The sequence below is a fragment of the Sceloporus occidentalis genome, unplaced genomic scaffold (assembly GCF_023333645.1).
Source record: "Sceloporus occidentalis isolate IW3139 unplaced genomic scaffold, rSceOcc1.0.p SCAF_210, whole genome shotgun sequence".
Classification (NCBI taxonomy): domain Eukaryota; kingdom Metazoa; phylum Chordata; class Lepidosauria; order Squamata; family Phrynosomatidae; genus Sceloporus; species Sceloporus occidentalis.
This window is the reverse complement of record NW_028317190.1, coordinates 336,167-357,186: the sequence shown is the minus strand read 5'-3', so window position 1 is coordinate 357,186 and position 21,020 is coordinate 336,167. Positions and strand designations below refer to the sequence as shown.

The window sequence follows — 21,020 nt, the reverse complement described above, 5'->3', positions numbered from 1 at the left end:
TATTTCCTATGCCAGTAAAAGCTTAACTAGCACAGAAAAAAAATATTCTCAGCCTGAAAAAGAAAGCTTAGCAGTTGTCTGGGGATGTGAGCATTTTCATCTGTTTCTCTATGGAGCTCCTTTCACCATTGTAACAGACCACCAGGCTTTACTTACCATTTTTGGAAATCCACGAGCCAAAATGCCTGCAAGGATTGAACGGTGGGGTCTGCGACTACAAGGCTATAATTACAAAATTGTTCATAGACCTGGAAAATACAGCAATCCAGCTGACTACATTTCAAGACATCCCACAGAAGTGAATCAACCTACTCATTGGTCTACTGAAGACTATATCAACTTTGTCACAACTCATGCAATACCAAAGGCACTTTCAGCTGCTCAGTTTGTGGCGGCGACTACAAATGATAAGACACTGTGTGCCTTAATCCACATCTTACAGAACGGAAAATGGCATGAAATTCAAAGAACAAAATTTCCAGATCCTGAAATAAATCTCAAGGAACTGAAATCATTCTCCAATGTAAGGGCAGAGCTGTCAGTCACAGAGGAGCGTCTCATTCTCCGAGGCACCAAGCTGGTTGTTCCTAAGGCTTTACGCCACTTAGTGATACAAATTGCTCATGAAGGCCATCTGGGAATTGTGGGTACAAAAAAACTTCTCCGGGAAAAAGTATGGTTTCCAAGCATGGATCAATTGGTTGAAAACACTATAAAACATTGCTCCACATGTCAGCTAGTTACCCATTCCTCAAAGTCGGAACCTTTACAAATGTCTCCTCTACCTAAAACTGTCTGGGAGGAAATTGCAGTTGATATCTATGGGCCGCTGCCTAATGGTCAATACATTTTGGTGACTATTGATGAATATTCAAGATTTCCTGCAATTGCATTCATCACGTCAACCTCAGCTTCTAGTATCATACCGGAGTTAGACAATATTTTCTCATCATTTGGCATTCCAAGAGTAGTCAAAACGGATAATGGGCCTCCATTTAATAGCCATACGTTTGTACAATTTTCAGAATATCTTGGATTCACTCACAGAAAGATAACACCCTGCTGGCCACAAGCAAATGGAATCGTAGAAAGATTTATGCGCACGTTAGGGAAGAGAATTAAAGCAGCTCATTTGGAGCATATACCATTGAAGCAGGCACTGTACAGATTCCTGCGCAACTACAGAAATGTACCACATTCAACAACTAATGCTGCTCCTGCACAACTACTTTTTAACAGAACCCCTCGCATTCGTATTCCTGATGTGGCTACACATACACTACCAGATAAATCTACTGTAAGATCAACAGATATGCATAACAAGGAGAAAATGAAACGGTATGCAGACAAGAGACGTCATGCCCAGCCATCTTCTCTTCACAGGGGTGATAAAGTTGTTGTACGTCAAAGGCCGCATAATAAGACGACTCCAGTGTATGACCCAGCAGAATACTATGTAACTGCCAGAAAAGGAAGCATGGTTACAGCGGAGCGAGATGGACACTCCATAACTAGAAATGCTTCACACTTCAAAACTATACCTACAGCAAATGTTGTTGAACCACATCAGACCGGCGAAGCTGTTACTGCACACAGTAATGCTCCAAAGGACATAAATAGTTCATTGGAAAACGATGGTCTCAGCCATACAAGACGCTATCCTGTGAGGGAAAGAAGAGCCCCATCAAGATTAATTGAGGAGGCATAGTAATGATAATTTAAATCCTATTTGGGGATTATTAACCTTCCAATAATCGTAATGTTGTAATGTTTATGTTTCAAAAGTTTTTTTTGTTTTTTGTTTTTTTTAAAAAAAGGGGGTGATGTAACATACAGTAAGCATCTCTTTCCCTTTAAGGGAAGAGGACTCTGGACAGGAACAGGAAGTGTGGGATTAGCTTGCTGGGAGCTGGGGCATGGAAGGAGGAATATGGTGGTGTTAAGAAACAAAATAAAGAAAGTTGCTGTTAAAAGTCATCTCTGAGTGTCTGCAGTTTTTGACAATATTACAGCACCCGTTCTTGTTGTTGGTAGTAAAGTGGTGTTTTTTTGTTCCAAGTTGATGGCCACAAAACACCCCCGCGTCAGAGGGCTCAGCTAAAAGCACAGACCTGTGGGATAAAACAAGCAGTGTGTCCTGCATCAATTGTCTATTTTGTCACATTAACGGCTCGGTGGAGTTTGCTATCCCAGTTTGGAGTTAACGGAAGTATGGAAAATGCTACACCCAATCACAAATGGAGTCTTGCTGAGCCCAAAGAGACGCAACTCCCACCTAGGAAGTGACTTGACGTGGCACATTAAGGAACTTCACATTTTTTATCTTTTATGGAAATAAAATGAATTATTTAAGTGTGTGTGTATTATTATTATTTTTCTATTCCTTTGGTATGTAGCCTTCTGCTTTCCCTCCTCCAGTGTGAGGATTCGTGGACTGTTGTACAAAAGCAAACATAGGGGTTTAATTTGAGTGAATTTGCAGCTCTGGACAAGATAGTCCTGGCTATTTGTGGATTGTTGCTATAACAGACCACCTCAATATCAGAAGCAAGTCTACGGCGGAGACCTGATTTAAACTCCTCGACTTTGCTATACATTCTAATTGCCAAATTATGAATCCGTTTCTGCAGCGTAAAGAGCTTGGCTGGCCCTGTATAATGCATAGCTAAGTCAATGAGATGTTGCTGAAAAATCCCTGACCATTTAATTATGCACTATACAGGAGCAGCACAGCCATTCTAGCAAGAGGAACCTGTAAGCATGGGCAATATGAGCTCTCCCGTCAACCCTCCTTCCAGGGAATACTCTCCAATTAAGGAAGTGACTGCTGGAGACTTTCTCCCGCTTGCTGAGCCAAGACAGGCTTAGCTTAGTCAAGCAGCAGCTGCCCCTCAGCCCTAGCCACCTGATTGGTGGGTGGTGTCACCTGACCAGGGCGGACCAATCAGAGAGGTGAACCTGGGCTGGTTCCTGATTGGTTGCCGTAGTCAACTGACTAGGCTAAGCCAATCAGGGGCTGCACCTCAGCTCTAGCCTCCTGATTGGTGGGTGGTGTCACCTGACCAGGGCTAACCAATCAGAGCGAGGAAAACCTGGCCCAGCTGCTGATTGGTCGCTGGAGTCAGCTGGCTAGGCTCAGCCAATCAAGGGCTGCCCTTCAGCCCTAGCCTCCTGATTGGTGAGTGGTGTCACCTGACCAGGGCTGACCAATCAAAGCGAGGGAAACCTGGGCCGGCTGCTGATTGGTCGCTAGAGTCAGCTGACTAGGCTCAGCCAATCAGGGGCTGCCCCTCAGCCCTAGCCTCCTGATTGGTGGGTGGTGTCACCTGACCAGGGCTGACCAAACAGAGCGAGGGAAACCTGGGCCGGCTGCTGATTGGTCACTGGAGTCAGCTGACTAGGCTCAGCCAATCAGGGGCTGCCCTTGAGCCCTAGCCTCCTGATTGGTGGGTGGTGTCACCTGACCAGGGCTGACCAATCAGAGCAAGGGAAACCTGGGCCGGCTGCTGATTGGTCGCTCCCCTCCACTTCCGCTTCTCCCCTTAGCTTCCGCTGGGGCTTCTATTACTGAACCCGGCGTCACGTGACCTTCCGGTGCGGCTTCCATCATGGATGCCCCAACGGAAGCGGAGGGGAGAAGCGGCTGTATGCGCGCATTGCACAGACCCCTACTGGGGATCCAGGTCCCGTGCAGCGCTGCAGGGGATTTGGGTTTTAGTGCGCGATGTGCGCAACCTCAGCTACTTCCCTTCACTTCTACCTGCCCCACCACGGGTTAATATATCAGCAGAAGAAAAAACGGAGCAAGTAAGCACCACTGGGTAAGGTAAGCATGGAGTATTATCTTTATTTTTATGCTTATTTGCCCTGTGTTTCTTTTGTTGATATATTAACCCCTGGTGGGGCAGGTAGAATTTTTTCGGGATCTATTAATTATGTCTGTGCATTCTTTAATTTGTGTTTTATTTTTTGATTGCTGTAATATATGATTTATTGTTTGTATTGTCCATATGTTTATATATATTTATATTGTATTGTGTATTATCCTTTTTTTTTATATATTTATTAAAGCATATATTTTATGCCTATTTTAGCGCTGTCAGTTGTTTTTTATATCAGGGGCAGAGTGTCATAAAGGGGCTATGAGGCATATCAGGGGGCACAGTGGGATATAGGAGGTGTAAGGCATATCAGGGGGCACAGTGGCATATAGGGGGGTATAAGGCATATCGGGGCACAGTGGCATATTGAGGTAAAGGGCATATCAGTGACATATTGGGTATAAGGCATATAGGGGGCTATAAGGCATATCGGGGCACAGTGGCATATAGGGGGTATGTGGCATATCGGGCCACAGTGGCATATCGGGGGTGTAAGGCATATGAGGGGGCACAGTGGCATATAGGGGGGTATAAGGCATATTGGGGCACAGTGGCATATCAGGGGGCTATAAGGCATATCAGGGGGGCAAACTGGCGTATAGGGGGCTATAAGGAATATCGGGGCACAGTGGCATATCAGGGGCAGAGTGGCATGTCAGTGGCATATAGGAGGTATAAGGCATATTGGGGGCACAGTGGCATCTCTGGTACATAGGAGGTATAAGGCATATATGGGGCAGAGTTGCAAGCTGGGAGTGAGATGTGCATAACTGGGGGGACAGGTTGGCAAATAAAAGAAAATATAAACAAGAGGCATTTTTCTCATAGTTTTTATTAAATATGAAATAAATATACTTTACATGAATTAATATTTACTAGTAAAACTTTTTTGGTATTAAAACTTAGAGAAATAGTGTGTTTGGGTTCCTTTAAAACCCGTCCAAGGCCCACAATTTCATGCCCTCATTGGTGCTTCCTGTTCTGACACATTGCCCCAGTCCACAAGACTAGTTGCAACCAGGAAAAGTTACGTTGTCTACCCTGTGAGCTCTGGGAATAAACTGCAGGATTTTAAGCTGAAATTGCAGACAGTTTGTTGGTACTGGGACCGAGTCAATCACTATTGGAGAACTTCACGGTAGAGGACTGCATTGGGAGGCGGGCGCCTCGCGGGCGGTCTTTCTGGGGCTGCGGGCGGGAGCGGGCAGTCAGGCACTGTACCTGCGGGTCCCGGTAATCCCGCGCAGTCCCGCAAGGATGCCTTCTCGCTGCTCCATTACAGTGTCTCCTATCTTGCTCCGCCCATGAACAAGACGAAGTCACGTGATGTGACGTCACTTCCTGTGACTCCGCCTTTTTCCTGGGTGGAGCAAGAGAAGAGACGCTGTAAGAGAACAACTCGAGGGCAGCCTTGCGGGACTGCGCGGGAAATCAGGTAAGGAGGCGGGCGTGATTGGCCACAAATTTGGCGGGAGCGGGCGGGACCAGAACACCCACATTGCGGGAGCGGGATTCAAAACAGCGGGAGCGGGATTCAAAAAGCAGTCCCGCGCAGGGCTCTACTTCACGGTAACCTGAGGCTGAGGACACATGTCGGTATGTTTGAGTTTGGGAGGGGGTGGCACTGGTAGATTCCTGGGGAGACTCCTTACCTGTCTGCCCAGTCCCTTCTTATGTCTAAGTCACCCTATGCTCATTGGAAACCCCATCTGGTCTGCTGGAACCAGACTCCCTTGCTACGGACACTTGTAGTCCCACCATGTCGCTCTTTTCAGGTTTGCTTGTGGTGGGCAATACTCGGTGGCTGTTAAGGAGAGGGACTACTCCAGGGGAAGTTTCCGACGCTGTCCCTAAGGCTCCCGACGTTGGATCGCGTTGCTTTTTGGACCATAACATCTTCGGATCCTAAACTCTCCATTAGTACCCCGGGATTGACACCCCTCGCTCAGGATCACCCCGAACTAGCGACTCTTTGTCGAGTGGTTATTGCTACCCGGTGACAGCAGGAGCACAAGGGAAGGGATGCAGGCGGCTGAGTAAGTGTCTGAGAGATTGCCCAACCGGGCCCTCTCCCTAGCGGCAGCAGGAGCACAAGGGAGGGGATGCAGGCGGCATCCCAACCCAGCGGCTGAGTTAGGGCCAGGGAAATGGTGCAGCTGGCCCCTCATCCCAGTGGTAGCCGGCATCAATCCCTAGCGGCTGAGTGATTGCCTGAGAGATTGCGCAACCAGCCAATCTCCCCAGCAGGAACACCAAGGAGGGGATACAGGGGTCATCACTCCCCAACTACTGAGTGAGATCCAGGGAGATGGTGCAGCTGGCCCATCTCACCAACAGCAGCACTAGGGAGGGGATGCAGGCAGAATCCCTCCCCAACTACTGAGTGAGAGCCCGGGAGATTGCGCAGCCAACCCATCTCCCCAGTGGCAGCAGGATCACAAGGGAGGGGATGCAGGTGGCATCACTCCCTAGTGCTTGAGTGAGTGCCCGAGAGATTGCACAACCGGCCCCTCTCCCCAGCGGCAGCAGGAGCACAAGCCAGGGGATACTGGGGGCATCACTCCCTAGTGGCTGAGTGAGTGCCTGAGAGATTGCGCAGGTGGCCAATCTCCCCAGCAGGAGCACCAGGGAGGGGATCCAGGAGGCATCACTCCCCAGCGTCTAAGTGAGTGCCTGAGAGATTGCGCAACTGGTCCATCTCCCCAGCAGGAGACAAAGGTGGGGATCACTCCACAGCGGCTGAGTGAGTGCCTGAGAGATTGCGCAACCGGCCCCTCTCCCCAGCAGGAGACAAAGGTAGGGATCACTCCACAGCGGCTGAGTGAGTGCCTGAGAGATTGCGCAACCGGCCCCTCTCCCCAGCGGCAGCAGGAGCACAAGGGAGGGGATGCAGGCGGCATCACTCCCTAGCAGCTGAGTGAGGGCCTGGGATAGGGAGGGTGCAGCCGGCCCATCTCCCGACTGACAGCAGGAGCACAAGGCAGGGGATGCAGACGGCATCACTTCCTAGCTGCTGAGTTAGTGCCTAAAAGATTGCACAACTGGCCCCTCTCCCCAGCGGCAGCAGGAGCACAAACCAGGGGATACAGGCGGCATCACTCCCTGGCGGCTGAGTGAGTGCCTGAGAGATTGCACAACCGGCACATCTCCCTAGATGCAGTCAGCATCATCAGCCAGCAGCTGAGTGAACTCCAAGGAGAAGGAACAGTCACCACTTCTCCTCAGCAGTGTGTATGTTCATCAGGAGAGGCAGAGTTAATTATTTATTACTAAATTAGGTTTACAACTGTTTAGAAACAGGCTTCTAGGCACATTTTGACAAGACAAGCATGATTATATTTTTCCTCAAGAGTGGTAATTAATTATAAGGCTCATGGAGCCGTGTATACATAATGTTATATTGTAAGGTGTGAGGTTTGGTTTAGATGTAACCTGAATGGCCTTGACTTGACTATACAGTATGATTTTAGGCTCTGAGTTTTTTTGTTTTTTTTTGTACACCAGGAATAATAGGATCTGTGGAGAGCATATATATATCCACTAAGTCTTGGCTATTTCATGCGACCTTTTCCTATTTTAAATATTGTTACAACTGATGTTATGCTAAATAAGGTCGATATGCTATACCTTGAATCCTTTTTTTTTTTTTCTTCTCAATTACACCTCCTCTCCCCTTCCCTCCCTACATAACGCCTGTGGTGGAAACAGGAACTTTTAGGGTTAGCAACATAATTAGTTTGCTTGAACTCTAGAGATGATGTTTGTACTATATGATTGTTTTGTAATATGGATGAATGAAAGAGGGAGAAGAGAAACATTAGGGGCAACATTTCATTTTTCATGACCATTAGGGTCTTTACCCTTAACGCCCAGGGACTAAATTCTCCGCAAAAAAGAAGTGCCCTATTTAAATCATTACAAGATAACAATATTGATCTTGCTTTCATCCAAGAAACTCACTGGATTAAGTCGCACACCTCCTTATGGAAATTTAAAAAATACCCCCATGTTTATTCAGCTAATATGGAAGGTGAAAAGAAAAAAAGGGGAGTGGCTATAATTTTTTCTAATAAACTTAAAATAGACTTTATATATGAGGAAGCTGACCCCAACGGACGCTTCTTGATACTAATAGTTAAAGTTAATGATATTAAGTTTACACTAGTTAATGTATATGCCCCAAATAGGACTTCTGTCCGTTTCTTGGATAAACTCATTACTAAAATTGATTCTCTTCAGACGGGTACTCTCCTATTTGGTGGAGATTTCAACTCTGTTCAAGATCCTAAGTTGGATCGCAGTCATCCTAAAAATTCACCTTTTGGGATTCAAGACTTTTTGTTAAGAAATTCATTGTTTGATTGTTGGCGCACTATCCACCCACTAGAGAGAGACTACACCTTCTTCTCAAATATGCACCAAACGTACTCGCGAATTGATTTTTTCTTGACAAAACCAAATTCTTTGAAAATGGTGAAAGACTCCAAGATAGGAAATATCACATGGTCGGACCATGCACCGGTCTTTCTAGAGATCATTAATAATCCTCAGGGCCGGCCTTAGGGGTGTGCGACCTGTGCGACCGCACAGGGCGCCATGGTTGCAGGGGCGCCTGACCGGGACTTAGATTAAAGCATCGTTTTTTTTTTTTAAACTTTATTTAACATCATTCATGTTAAATAAAGTTTTAAAGAAAAAAACGATGCTTTAATCCAAGTCCTGGTCAGGGGCTCCGAGCGGTTGCTCGTGAAGTTCTCAGCAACCGCTCGGCGCCCCTTACTCTCCGTGACTCCGTCACTGTGCCGGCGCTCAACATGAAATGCCGGCAGAGCGAGAAGACGGATGCCTCCCGCTCTCACCGCAGGACTCCGGCAACAAGGTAAGTGGGGGGGGGGTAGTTTGAAGGGGGAAAGGGGGGGGGAGTAGTTTGAAGGGGGGGTGTAGTTTGAAGTGGCGGGGGGGTGTAGTTTGAAGGGACAGAGGGGGGGTGTAGTTTGAAGGGACAGGGGGGGTGTAGTTTGAAGGGGCAGAGGTAGTTTGAAGGGGTAGAGAGGGGGAGTAGTTTGAAGGGGCAGAGGGGGGGGCGCCAGAGGAGTAGTCCGCACAGGGCGCCACAACGCCTAAGGCCGGCTCTGATAATCCTGATTATATAATAAGAAATAAATGGAGATTAAATGAATCCTTATTGAGAAACACATCAATTTTAGATGAATTGTCACAGGAGGCTAAGCAATTTTGTCAGGTTAATGATAACGGGGAAGTATCCGATCCTATTCTTTGGTGCGCATTTAAGGCTTACATGAGGGGAGTATTGATAAAAATAGGCACTAGAGAGAAGAAACGAAGGGGACTTACGTTGACTGAATTGCATATAAAATTAGCAGAGTTAGAGAGAATTAATAAAAACAACAGGGACCTTCCTATGTTTCATCAGATAAAAGTTATTAGAAAGGAAATCGTAACTAAAGAACAGGAAAAAATCAGTTGGATGCTTTTAAAACTTCGCCAGAAATGGTATTATTCTAGCAATAGGGTAGGGAAAATATTATCTAATAAACTTAAAGCCAAATATAAAGCTGAAACCATTAAAAAGATTATAGTCGGAAATAACCATTTTCTTACCCCTAAAGATATATCCAATGCTTTCGCCAATTATTATAAAACTTTATATAACCTTCCCGAGCCCCCACACTCAGATTTAGAAATAAATAAATTCTTACAGAAATTAAATCTTTCAAAGATTTCGGCCTCACAATCACAAATTCTAAATCAACCAATTTCATTATTAGAAATCATGACGTCAATAAAGGAAATGAAATTAGGAAAAGCTCCCGGCCCAGACGGATTTTCTTCTCTTTTTTATACATCGCTTCAGCAAACGATTGCCCCGCTACTACTGCGAGTATATTCCTCCTTCTCCCTAACGGTGCAACCACCAGTAGAACTTTTTCAAGCAGCGATAATTCCAATACTCAAGGAAGGCAAGGACCCAAGCTCCACACTGAACTATAGGCCTATTTCCTTAATTAATTTAGATATTAAGATCTACTCTAAAATATTAGCACAGAGGCTAAAACAAGTGATACCAAATATCGTTAATAAGGATCAGACAGGATTTGTGGAAGGCAGGAGTCCTATGGACAACACCCGTAAGATCTTAAACCTTTTACACAAGGCCAACTCCCTTCGAATCAAATCAGCTTTTTTGGCGCTTGACGCCGAAAAGGCGTTTGATCGGGTGAATTGGAGATACCTAGATGCGGTGCTAACAAACTACGGTTTTGAGGGAACATTTAAGAATTTCGTCATGAATCTTTATACTAATCCAACTGCCAAGGTGGTCGGTCATCTATTGGATTCAGATTGGTTCCCTATAAAAAATGGAACCCGCCCATTAGCCCCGTTACTTTATATTCTTACCATAGAGCCTTTTGCGGAGTTCTTGAGACAATCGCCTGATATATTTGGTATACAAATGAATTCAGAGTCATTCAAGATTTCTCTCTACGCAGATGACGTAATTCTTTCAATGACGAACTTAACTTCTTCTCTTCCCGCACTCTTTAAAGCGATAGATAAATATAGTTCAATTTCTAATTATAAAATCAACCTTGGCAAAACGCAGGTTATTACGACCTGCTTTACGCAAGACGAAATAACTGAGCTTGGGTCCTTGTGTTCACTTGACTGGAACTCTCACATTATAAATTACCTCGGAATTAATATTACAAAAGAGCTCCCTCTACTTATTAATTTCAACTATAATAAATTAATCGACAAAATGAAAGTACAGCTTTTAAGGTGGAAAAACGTAGAAATCTCTTGGCTTGGCCGAATCCACCTAATAAATGGATATTTAATCCCCAAAATCCTCTATCTTTTTAGGACAATTCCTCTAAGAGTCCACCCCCCTATTTTGAAACAGATTCAGCAAATTATGGACCAATTTATTTGGCAGCAGAAAAGACCAAGAATTACATATAATATCTTAACTAAAAAACTAAATAGAGGGGGAATTTCTTACCCTAGTATTAACAAACTCCATGAAGCTACAATGCTGACCCACTATCTGGCTTGGGATAAAAAATCCAATAACTTCCCAAAATGGCTATATATAGAGGAATTAGACATTGGATTTGGTGAATTATACTCTCTTTTTTGGGCGGATACACTTAGATTGAAAAACATAAAAGTCTTGAATCCCATAATTTTTGATACACTTAAAACACTTTCCAAACTAAAACGAACTATGGGAATAAAGAGAACTCTTATGCCCTTCACCCCTATTGAGGCCATTCGATTTTTTATTAGAGATATAGACTTGACCAGATGGCAAGGATGCGGCATTTCCTGCATTGGTAATTTGTTAAATCAAAACTCCATTATACCCTTTCCCCAGTTATGTAAATCTTTTACCTTACCACCATCTGAACTATTCTCTTATTTGAGGATGAAGAACCTGATCAATCAGGTAGGAATTGATAGCAACCCTGAATTAGAACATTGGTTAACAACACATAAAAATAAGAAACAAATCTCAAGCTCATCTATACTTTTATTATCTTTGCAAAAAGATGAGAAAGACCCACTGATCCTGAAGTGGGAAAGTGATCTAGGTATTGAGTTCTCCTTGGACCAATGGCGTCAGGCCTTTGTCTATACAAAAAAGTTTGTCCACTCAATAAATCTAATAGAGACTTACATTAAGATAACCTATAGATGGTACCTGGTCCCAACTAGACTCAACAAAATCAGCACTGTACATTCAAATAGATGCTGGCGTTGCCTCTCCCATACGGGAACTTTTGCCCATATTTGGTGGGAGTGCCCGCAATTGTTAAACTTAAGAAACAATCTTTGGCAACTACTCGGTTCACTTTTCCCCTGTCAGGAACAACTAGATTCACAGGTGTTCCTTTTGCACCTGGGACTTGAGAAATATTGTCTAAATCATAGAATCCTAATTACGCATGTTCTTATGGCCGCAAAGATATGCATAGCTAGGCACTGGAGACAGGCAGGTTTATTTAACTGGAGATTAGTTATTAATCAAATTAACCATCAGTATCTAATGGAAAGAGGATATTATACCAAAATTAATAAACTTGCCAAATTTGACAATATCTGGCGACCTTGGAAACATGTTTGTGATATTGATTCTTAGAATGTTAGAGATTCTATTTGAGGATTAATCTTTTTACTTCCTTTTTTATATATATACATAAATTACTACCTAATATTTACCTACTTTTTATTTTATTTTATTTTTTTTTTACCCCTGGGCGGACAATTTATCACGACTCAATCTATGACCAACAGCTAGCCCCTATATGTCTCTCATCTCCTCCCAAGTATGACTGATGTATGAATGATATGGTATTTGTGACTGACCTTTGGCTGTTACACTTACAGCTTATACTAAATATCCTGTAATTTACTTTTTTGTTGTTTTTCTTTCATTCGGTGGGGCCAGAATTATAGTGTTTGATTATTCATAATTTGTCCTTAAACAAATATACAATTTATTGTAGTACTAAATATAGTAACGAATAAGGACTGGATATTTTGTTTCGTTTTGATTAAGCGTTTATGTCTATTTAAGTTTATATACTTTTTTGTTGGCAAGAAAGAATTGACATTGTAATGCCCTACCGATGTATTTTACATTTGTGTCAAACTGTTTGAAAATGTAAATAAATATAAATATTAAGGAAAAAAAAAAAAAAGAAAAAAAAAAGGAGAGGCAGAGTTGCCCGCTGACAATTGGAACTGTGTTGCTACGGAGACTTGTTGTCCCACCACGTCGCATTTTTGAGGTTACATTAAGCTCATGGTGGGCAACAGTCGGTGGTAGTCCCGGAGAGGAGGCTCATTTGGGAACCCTATGTCGGGTCACGTTGCTTTTTGGGCCATAATATCCTTGGACCCTGTGGTTTCCATTGGTTCCCCCAGGATTGATCACCCCTGTGACGGAAGCCTCCATCACTGGGGCCACTGGAGAAGCCTGACTGCCAGCCTCCTCCCTATTGACTATGGGCCCTGGGTTTGTAGAGACTTCTGTGGCTACCCCCAGCAGTATCATCTCATCACTGGCTGAGGGGATTATCTCCAGCAGACAGCCAGGATCTGCCACCAGGGAGTGACCACCATTCTTTGATGTTTAATGTTGTATAAATCAGTCTCCCCCCCCCACACACCTATTGTATTGTTAATCCCGTTACTGCCCCTGTTGTCTCTGAGAGGCAGATTAAGGGGGCGGTTTGTGTCCCAATATCTTGTTTTATGTTAATGTGTGTTTTGCTGGATATATCCATTCCTGTGTGTCCAAAATAAATCAGTCTTCGTTTGATGTTACCCTACACTGAGTCTCGGCTAGTGACTGGGGAACCGGGGAAAGTGTGTTGTCCCAGGCTAAGGGAGCACAAGACAGCGGAGGCAGTCGGTCGGACTAGCCAGCTCCGTGACATTGGTGGCAAGTGGTGGGATTGCTTCTTAGTCCGAGGGACACTTACTTTCTACCGGGATTAACCGACAGGACGGCAGACTTCGGTCGCCTTGACGAGGACATGGATGTGGTATCAGAATTCCAGGGGCTGCTGCGGGTCATCCTCTCCTGCTACACCACTGCCCTGCCTACAGAACAATACCAGAACCTGAGGCAAGTGGTTCGACGGTCAGTATGGCAGAGGGCTGTTATATGCCGGGGTCAGTGTCTTCCAAGCTCCGAACAAAAGATTAGAGACCAGCGGGAACTACGGATGTCATTCCTGGGACAGCAACCCCAGGAGCAATGGGTATCCGAATTGGACAAGCTGGTCCAACAGGAGGTAGAGCTGGAAGATCACTATAGGGCTCTGCAGTGGTATACAGAGCAAGCATATTGGGGAACTGCGAAAGAATGTTCTCCAGAGGGCTATGACTTCGGTGGCCTGGGATTATTATGGGATAGTCTTCAGGAGGATCCGGACTTCGGCAGCACAGCGGAGTGGCAGATTGAGGACATCCGGGATTTCAGGGAGTGGGACCTCCCAGATGCACTAGAACTTAAAAGTGATTTAGACTTTTTAATTACACAGGAGTGGGAACTGGAGAAGGCGTATAAAAAACAGTTCGAACGCGTTCAACAGAATGCCCCAGTGTCCAGGGATTGTGTGGATTTTGTGGATGTGATTGAGTGGTCAGCTGAGGATGTTGACCCAGGCGGGGTGGATGGGACTGCGGTCTCCACCCCTGAGTCACAGGGATGCTGGGCAGCTAATCCAGATCGAATACTGGAGCTGTGCGACTTTACACCACAACCAGAGACTGGGGATTTATTTGATTTATTGTCTGAGGATGTTAACCCAAGAGGGGTGGATAACACTGCAGTCTCCACAACAGGGTCCTCAGAATGCTGGGCAGTCTGCCCAGATCTCTTAGTCCCAGCTGAAGAGCTGGCAACAGGGCAGAGCGCTGCTGGCTTCTGCCCCACACCTGCAATCACTACAGGGATCCAGGGAGATGCGGCAGCCGGCCCTTCTCCCCAGCGGCAGCTCACATGTCCGGGAGCGGAGGAAGCGGCCCTCCCTCCCCAGCGGCAGGCCGACCCACAAGATGCCCTAACGCCAGCTGAAGTGCTGGCAACAGGGAAGAGCATCGCTGGCCTCTGCCCAGCACCTACCAAAGCTGCAGGAATTCAGGGAGATACAGCGGCCAACCTGCCCCCCCAGCAGAAGCAGGGAGGTGGAACAGCCGGTCCATCTCCCCAGCGGCAGAACCTAATTCTGGGACCGGATCAACCTGAACTCCCTCCTCAACGGCAGCAGGAGCACCAGGGAGGGGATGCAGGAGGCATCCCTCCCCAGCGGTACCCGGGAGATGGCGCAGCCGGCCCATCTTTCCAGCAGCAGCAGGAGCAACAATTTTGGGAGGGCATTGATGGGCCAAATAAACTGACTGACTACGGAGTCAACCCGTTTGGGGTCTCATCCTATGTCAGTCCAATTCGGAGGGGGAAGAATTGTGACGGAAGCCTCCATCACTGGGGCCACTGGAGAAGCCTGACTGCCAGCCTCCTCCCTATTGACTATGGGCCCTGGGTTTGTAGAGACTTCTGTGGCTACCCCCAGCAGTATCATCTCATCACTGGCTGAGGGGATAATCTCCAGCAGACAGCCAGGATCTGCCACCAGGGAGTGACCACCATTCTTTGATGTTTAATGTTGTATAAATCAGTCTCCCCCCCACACACACCTATTGTATTGTTAATCCCGTTACTGCCCCTGTTGTCTCTGAGAGGCAGATTAAGGGGGCGGTTTGTGTCCCAATATCTTGTTTTATGTTAATGTGTGTTTTGCTGGATATATCCAGTCCTGTGTGTCCAAAATAAATCAGTCTTCGTTTGATTTTACCCTACACTGAGTCTCGGCTAGTGACTGGGGAACCGGGGAAAGTGTGTTGTCCCAGGCTAAGGGAGCACAAGACAGCGGAGGCAGTCGGTCGGACTAGCCAGCTCCGTGACAACCCCTAAATAGTGACTCTTTGCCGGGTGGGCATTATTGACTATAGAAGTGTATGGCACTGCCGGGCTGTCTGGTGTTTGATGAGATTATACCCCTAATCATATCGTGTGGTGTGTATAAATATCTGTGCTGTGTTCAATAAACTGAGTTCTGTTTTACCGCTACATTACATCTTCACTAGTGCTTGCGGAGAGAATTACAGAGGATTAACTTGTGAGCAACTGAGCATTCACGGCAAGGAAGATCTCAAAGGCGGATCTACTCAGTCCAATTATGGGTCTCCATCACATTCACCCCAGAGGATTTCAGTTCCCCTGTGGATAATCATTAACTAAGCTTAACTGGGAGGACTTGTATAGCCACCTTGTGGTAGCCATCAGTGGACCTTGGATGGAAGGCAACAGGCTTTGTAGTGTGGAGGCACCATGTCAAGTTGAGAATAAGAATTAAAATTTGTAGGGCATCAAGTCAATGCACCAAACTAGAACCCAAAAATGATCACAGAGTTTATCTTATGTTGTTCTGAGAACGCATGGTGTACAATGGCACCAAATTCCGAGTGTAGGATCTTGGAGACACTAGGTATGGGGTTCTATTGGATTTATGTTGACTGCTGATCTGGTTAGTTTGCTGAGCTTGTCTTTTGTTATTTTCTCTTTGCTTTTATTAAATTTACTTGTTTGCGACATCTGACTGTGTCCCCTTTCTCCCCACTCATGTGTTACTATTTGCGGCTTTGAGTGTTCTCCCACGTATCATCTCGCCTTTGTAGCAAACAAAAGGGAAGAATGGGGGGAGGAGGAGCTCAGTGAGCTAAAAAGAGAGAGGATTTTTTTTTAATGAAATTATTTTTTTCCTTTTTTCTTCCTTTATGAGAGATATATGTATGTCAGCGGACAGGAATTATAAAGCTCAAGAGAGAAGAACAGTGGGAGAGGACGTCTCATCTATTTTGTTACAGAGATACCTTTCTCCTATACAGGAACAGTGGGAGGAGGACCATGGAGAGTGAACAGGAGAAAAGAACAATTGGAGGAGGGGCTCGAAGAGTGAACAGTAGGGAAGAAAAGTAAGAGGAGGAGTTCAAAGAGTGAACAGGAGGAAAGAACAGTGATAGAAGGAGCTCAGAGAACGAACAGGAGGTGAAAACATTGGGAGGAGCTTAAGGAGCAAACAGGAGGAAAGAACGGTGGTAGGGGGCGCTCGGAGACTGAACAGGAAGGAAGAAGAGTGGGGGTAGGAGATCAGAAGGTGAACAAGATGGAAGATAGAATGAGAGAGGAGCTCAGAAAGTGAACAGGATGGAATAAAGAGGGAGGGGGAGATCAGAAAGCAAACAGCTTAGGGAACGAACGGGGGGGATGGTTGGAGGAGCAATTCAGAGAGTAAACAAAAAGGAAGAATGGGGGAGGAGGAGCTCAGTGAGCTAACAGGAGGGGGGAATTTTTTCTAATGACATTTGTTTTTTCCTTTTCCTGTTTTTTGTAATTTCTGACTTTATGAGAGATATCTGTCTGTCAGCGAACAGGAATTGCAAAGCTCAAGAGAGAAGAACAGTGGGAGAGGACATCTCATCTATTTTGTTACAGAGACATCCCTTTATCTAATTCATGGCAGGACTGGGAATTAAAATCATCCCTGGAAATAATTGAATACCAGCCCCATATTTCACGGTGCCATTTTTGAGCACACTGGACATGGTCAGTTTTACCTTGCATTTTGAAGGTATATATATAAAAAAAAACATATTAGTCATAAATTAAATACATATAAAAACACATAGTTCCTAATATCACTGTGGCCCATGACATCATTGGGAGCACCTGAGTGAGAGTATGAAATAAACAGTTTTCATATTTTAAAAGATTACTGAAAACAAGCTTTTTTGAAACAAACAAATTACTTTCACGGTGTTTGCCTTAAAGGTAGATGTATGTATGTGTAAGTACATAGCGTGACAGTTACTGTATATCTATATGGTTGATAATGGCTGTATGTTTCACAGTGGGTGCACATGGTTATGTATGAGTCAGGAGCAGGCAGGGATCATATTTCCATGGAGAGAACCAGAGTCCAGATGCTTGGTGGAGTAATGGTAAAGTGTACCACCTAGGTTTTTTGAATCCTGCCGGCTTCTGTATTGTGTTAGCAATTATTGTTATAATTGCCGTGTGTGTATAGATACTGTGGTAAAGTGTATGGGAGAGTGGTTGATGGGATATATGTCTCACCTGGTTACCTCAGCCAGGCCTGGTAGCAATCCCAGGTGCTCTCAGGTGAGGCTTCCTAAGCTCGTTACTGGGGAGGAGGCCTTAAAAGAAAGGGCTGTTAGGTTTTCAGAGGGAGGGAGACACTGAATGAAGGAGCAGCTACAGCCAGCGCTGCAGCCCACCAGGTATGAAGCTTTACCCCATACAAAACTGGTTACTTTGCTTTGCGTCAGACCTTAGGCTGCTAGAGAGGTATCCTGCTGTTTAGTTAGAGCCGGACAGGCTTATAGTTTGTTTTGTTTACAAGGTGCTCTGTGATTACAACATCTAAATAAACATGCATTTACGTTGGAAACCTGTGTGAAACTGTCATTGCCGCCCCATGCGTGAGCTGTCCCCTACAATACCTATGTTGGTAGAGTGGCCGTATGTATTGTTTTAGGGTGCATATAAATATATCAGGCATCATCTTTCCACGTTTGAGGACTGGCCCCATCTACATGGTGGTTTAATGGTAAGGTGACCTACCTAACGTACAGATGATCATTAGTTCAAACCTTGTTGGGACCTGTATCGTGAAAAGTTTTAGAATCTGTTTATATAGTTGTTGTTTATATATATATTTTTTAATATATGGTATTGAAAAATCCAAACCCCAGTTGACTGGTGGCATAATGGTAATGCGACCTGCCCGGCATATATATTGTGAGTAAGTATGTTGCATTGTATATATTTATTTATATATGGTAATGCTGTATCTAGTGTTTTAGAGGCTCTTTATCGTGTTAAAGTGTGAGTAATGTTTTAGAGAGGTTATATAATAGTTTATGTCAATAAGGAGAAAACAGGGTCATATATCTATGGTGATATCCCAAAGAACCTGGTTGTTTGATGGCGTAACGGTAATGTGACCTTCTTGATAAATAAGGCGTTCTTGGTGCGAACTTCAATGTCTTCTTTATTGCGTGTAAGTATTTTGCAGTGTATATATTTATTTATATTTGGTATTGCTGTATCTAGTGTTTCCGAGGCTCCTTTATTGTGTTAGTGTGAGTATATATTGTTACAGTTGCTGTGTGTATATATGTAGGGTGTATGTAATGTTTTAGAGAGGGTATATAATAGTATATGTCAGCGAGGAGATAACAGGGTCATATATCCATAGAAAAACCTCAGTTGTTTGATGGCGTAGAGGTAATGTGACCTATCTGTCATGTTAGGAGACTTTGGTTCGGACCCCAAAGGGCTATTTATTTGAGTAAGTATGTTGCAGTGTATATATTTATTTATATATGGTATTGCTGTATCTAGTATTTTTGAGGCTGCTTTTTTGTGTTAGTGTGAGTATATATTGTTACAGTTGCTGTGTGTATATATATAGGGTGTATGTAATGTTTTAGAGAGGGTATATGTTAGTATATGTCAGTGAGGAGAAAACAGGGTCATATACATATTGCAAAACGCTAGTTGTTTGATGGCGTAGAAGTAATGTGACTTGCATGTCATGTGAGGGGTCTTTGGTTCAGACCCCAATGGCTTCTTTATTGCGTGTAAGTATTTTGCAGTGTATATATTTATTTATATTTGGTATTTCTGTATCTAGTGTTTGAGGCTCCTTTATTGTGTTAGTGTGAGTATATATTGTTACAGTTGCTGTGTGTATATATGTAGGGTGTATGTAATGTTTTAGAGAGGGTATATGTCAGTAAATGTAAGTGAGGAGAAAACAGGGTCATGGCGGCACATCGCTTCCTATTCCCTGATAGAGTAATGGTAATATGCCTCGCTTGATGTGCGAAGGGTTGCCGGTTCATATCGCTGTCAGAACCAGAGACGGAGCGTAGCGCAGGATCAGGTGACAAAAAGGCTTTAATGAATAAGGCAATTTAAATCACACAGTCCAAACAAATGGAACAACAGTACCGTAGTCCAGCAAACAATTCCAAGGTCAAAAGGTAGGCAGCGCAGTCTCATAAACGTGGTCACAGTTCCAAATAAAGGGGCAAAGGCAGGTAGAGGAATACAAGAAAGGGTAGCCAAAGGTCAATTACCAGAAAGTCAAGCAGGGAACACGAAATCTTCAAGTAGTAGGTCAAAGGGTATCTACAAGGAACACAGCTCAACTAGCAAGCAACTAGTGTAGGATTTGCAGGGTCTTTATAGTGTCTCTGATTGGAGATCCCTCCCTTGCACACCTGGTCTCCTCCCCTGCACACCTGATCCCCTTCTGGGCACACCTGGTCATCTCTCCTGGGCATGGTAATTGGTATGGGAGCGGTAGGCAGGCTCCTCCCCCTCCCCTCCTGATTGGCCTTTTCTGTCTGTCCATCTCCGGCCTCCGGGGCATAACCATGCCCCCCCGCCACAAGGAAAGCACTCGCTTTTGCCAAGCGCGGTACGCGGCTAAATCGAGGCCGGGGATACAGCCTACCTCGCGGACGAGCGATCGCGCCGCGAGGCATCTGACACCCGGGACCAGTTCCCCGCGACGACTGCCGCTGCGAGGTAGGTAACGGACCCCGGTCCTGACACCCCCCCCTCCTTACAGACGACCTCCGGGCGTCTCTAGGATCAGGACGCCCTGGATGTGATTGGTGGAACCTCTTGAGTTTCGCAGGGTCGTGTATGTTGCAGTGAGGTTCCCATGTACATTCATCGCGACCATAACCTTTCCACAAGACAAGGTATTCCAAACGCCCTCTAGAAATGCGGGAATCCAGGATCTTTTCAACCTCAAACTCCTCTGATCCATCCATACTAACAGGTGGGGGTGGTTGACTCTGGAACCCATGGTTTAATCAAAGAAACGTGAAAAGTGGGATGTATGCGCCATGATTGAGGAAGTTGTAGACGAACTGCAGCAGGACCTACAAGGGCAGTGATGGGAAAGGGCCCATGAAACCGTGGACTCAATTTCTTTGAAGGACCTGTAGTCTTGATGTGCGCTGAGGAGAGCCACACCTTATCCCCTACTTGATAGGAAGGAGGTTTACTTCTGTGTTTGTCGTAATACTTCTTATGGTCTTGTTGTGCTTTGCGGAGTGAGATCTTTAATATAGGAAGGATCTGTTGCAGTATCTGAAGACGGTCACCAACTGGTGGGGTATTACGGGCTGGGGGTAAATCGATGAGAAAAGACGGATTGTAACCATAGTTGGCCCAAAAAGGAGACATGTCGATAGATCTCTGGGTGTGATTGTTATAAGCGAACTCCGCCATGGGTAACAGCTGTAACCAGTCATCCTGCTGATGCGCCACATAACACCAAAGGTATTGCTCCAGTATCTGGTTGATTCTTTCTGTTTGGCCATTGGTGTTGGGATGGTAAGCAGAGGACAGGCGTCTCTTGATTTGTAATCCTCTACAGAAGGCGGACCAGAATTTGGAGGTAAATTGGACCCCTCTATCGGATAGGATCGAACAAGGGA

At 45.1% G+C, this 21,020-nt stretch overlaps 1 protein-coding gene across 1 annotated transcript in view; it reads right to left on the bottom strand.

The window, feature by feature from the left end:
* LOC149277543 (potassium channel, subfamily K, member 16-like) overlaps window positions 1-20,811 on the bottom strand; it is a 52,170-nt gene extending 31,359 nt beyond the window's left edge. The window contains exon 1 of the mRNA XM_089502747.1: window positions 20,566-20,811. Within this exon, the coding sequence (XP_089358873.1) occupies window positions 20,566-20,811 (246 nt within the window). The remainder of the gene's footprint in view (window positions 1-20,565) is intronic.
* Window positions 20,812-21,020: the final 209 nt, after the last annotated feature.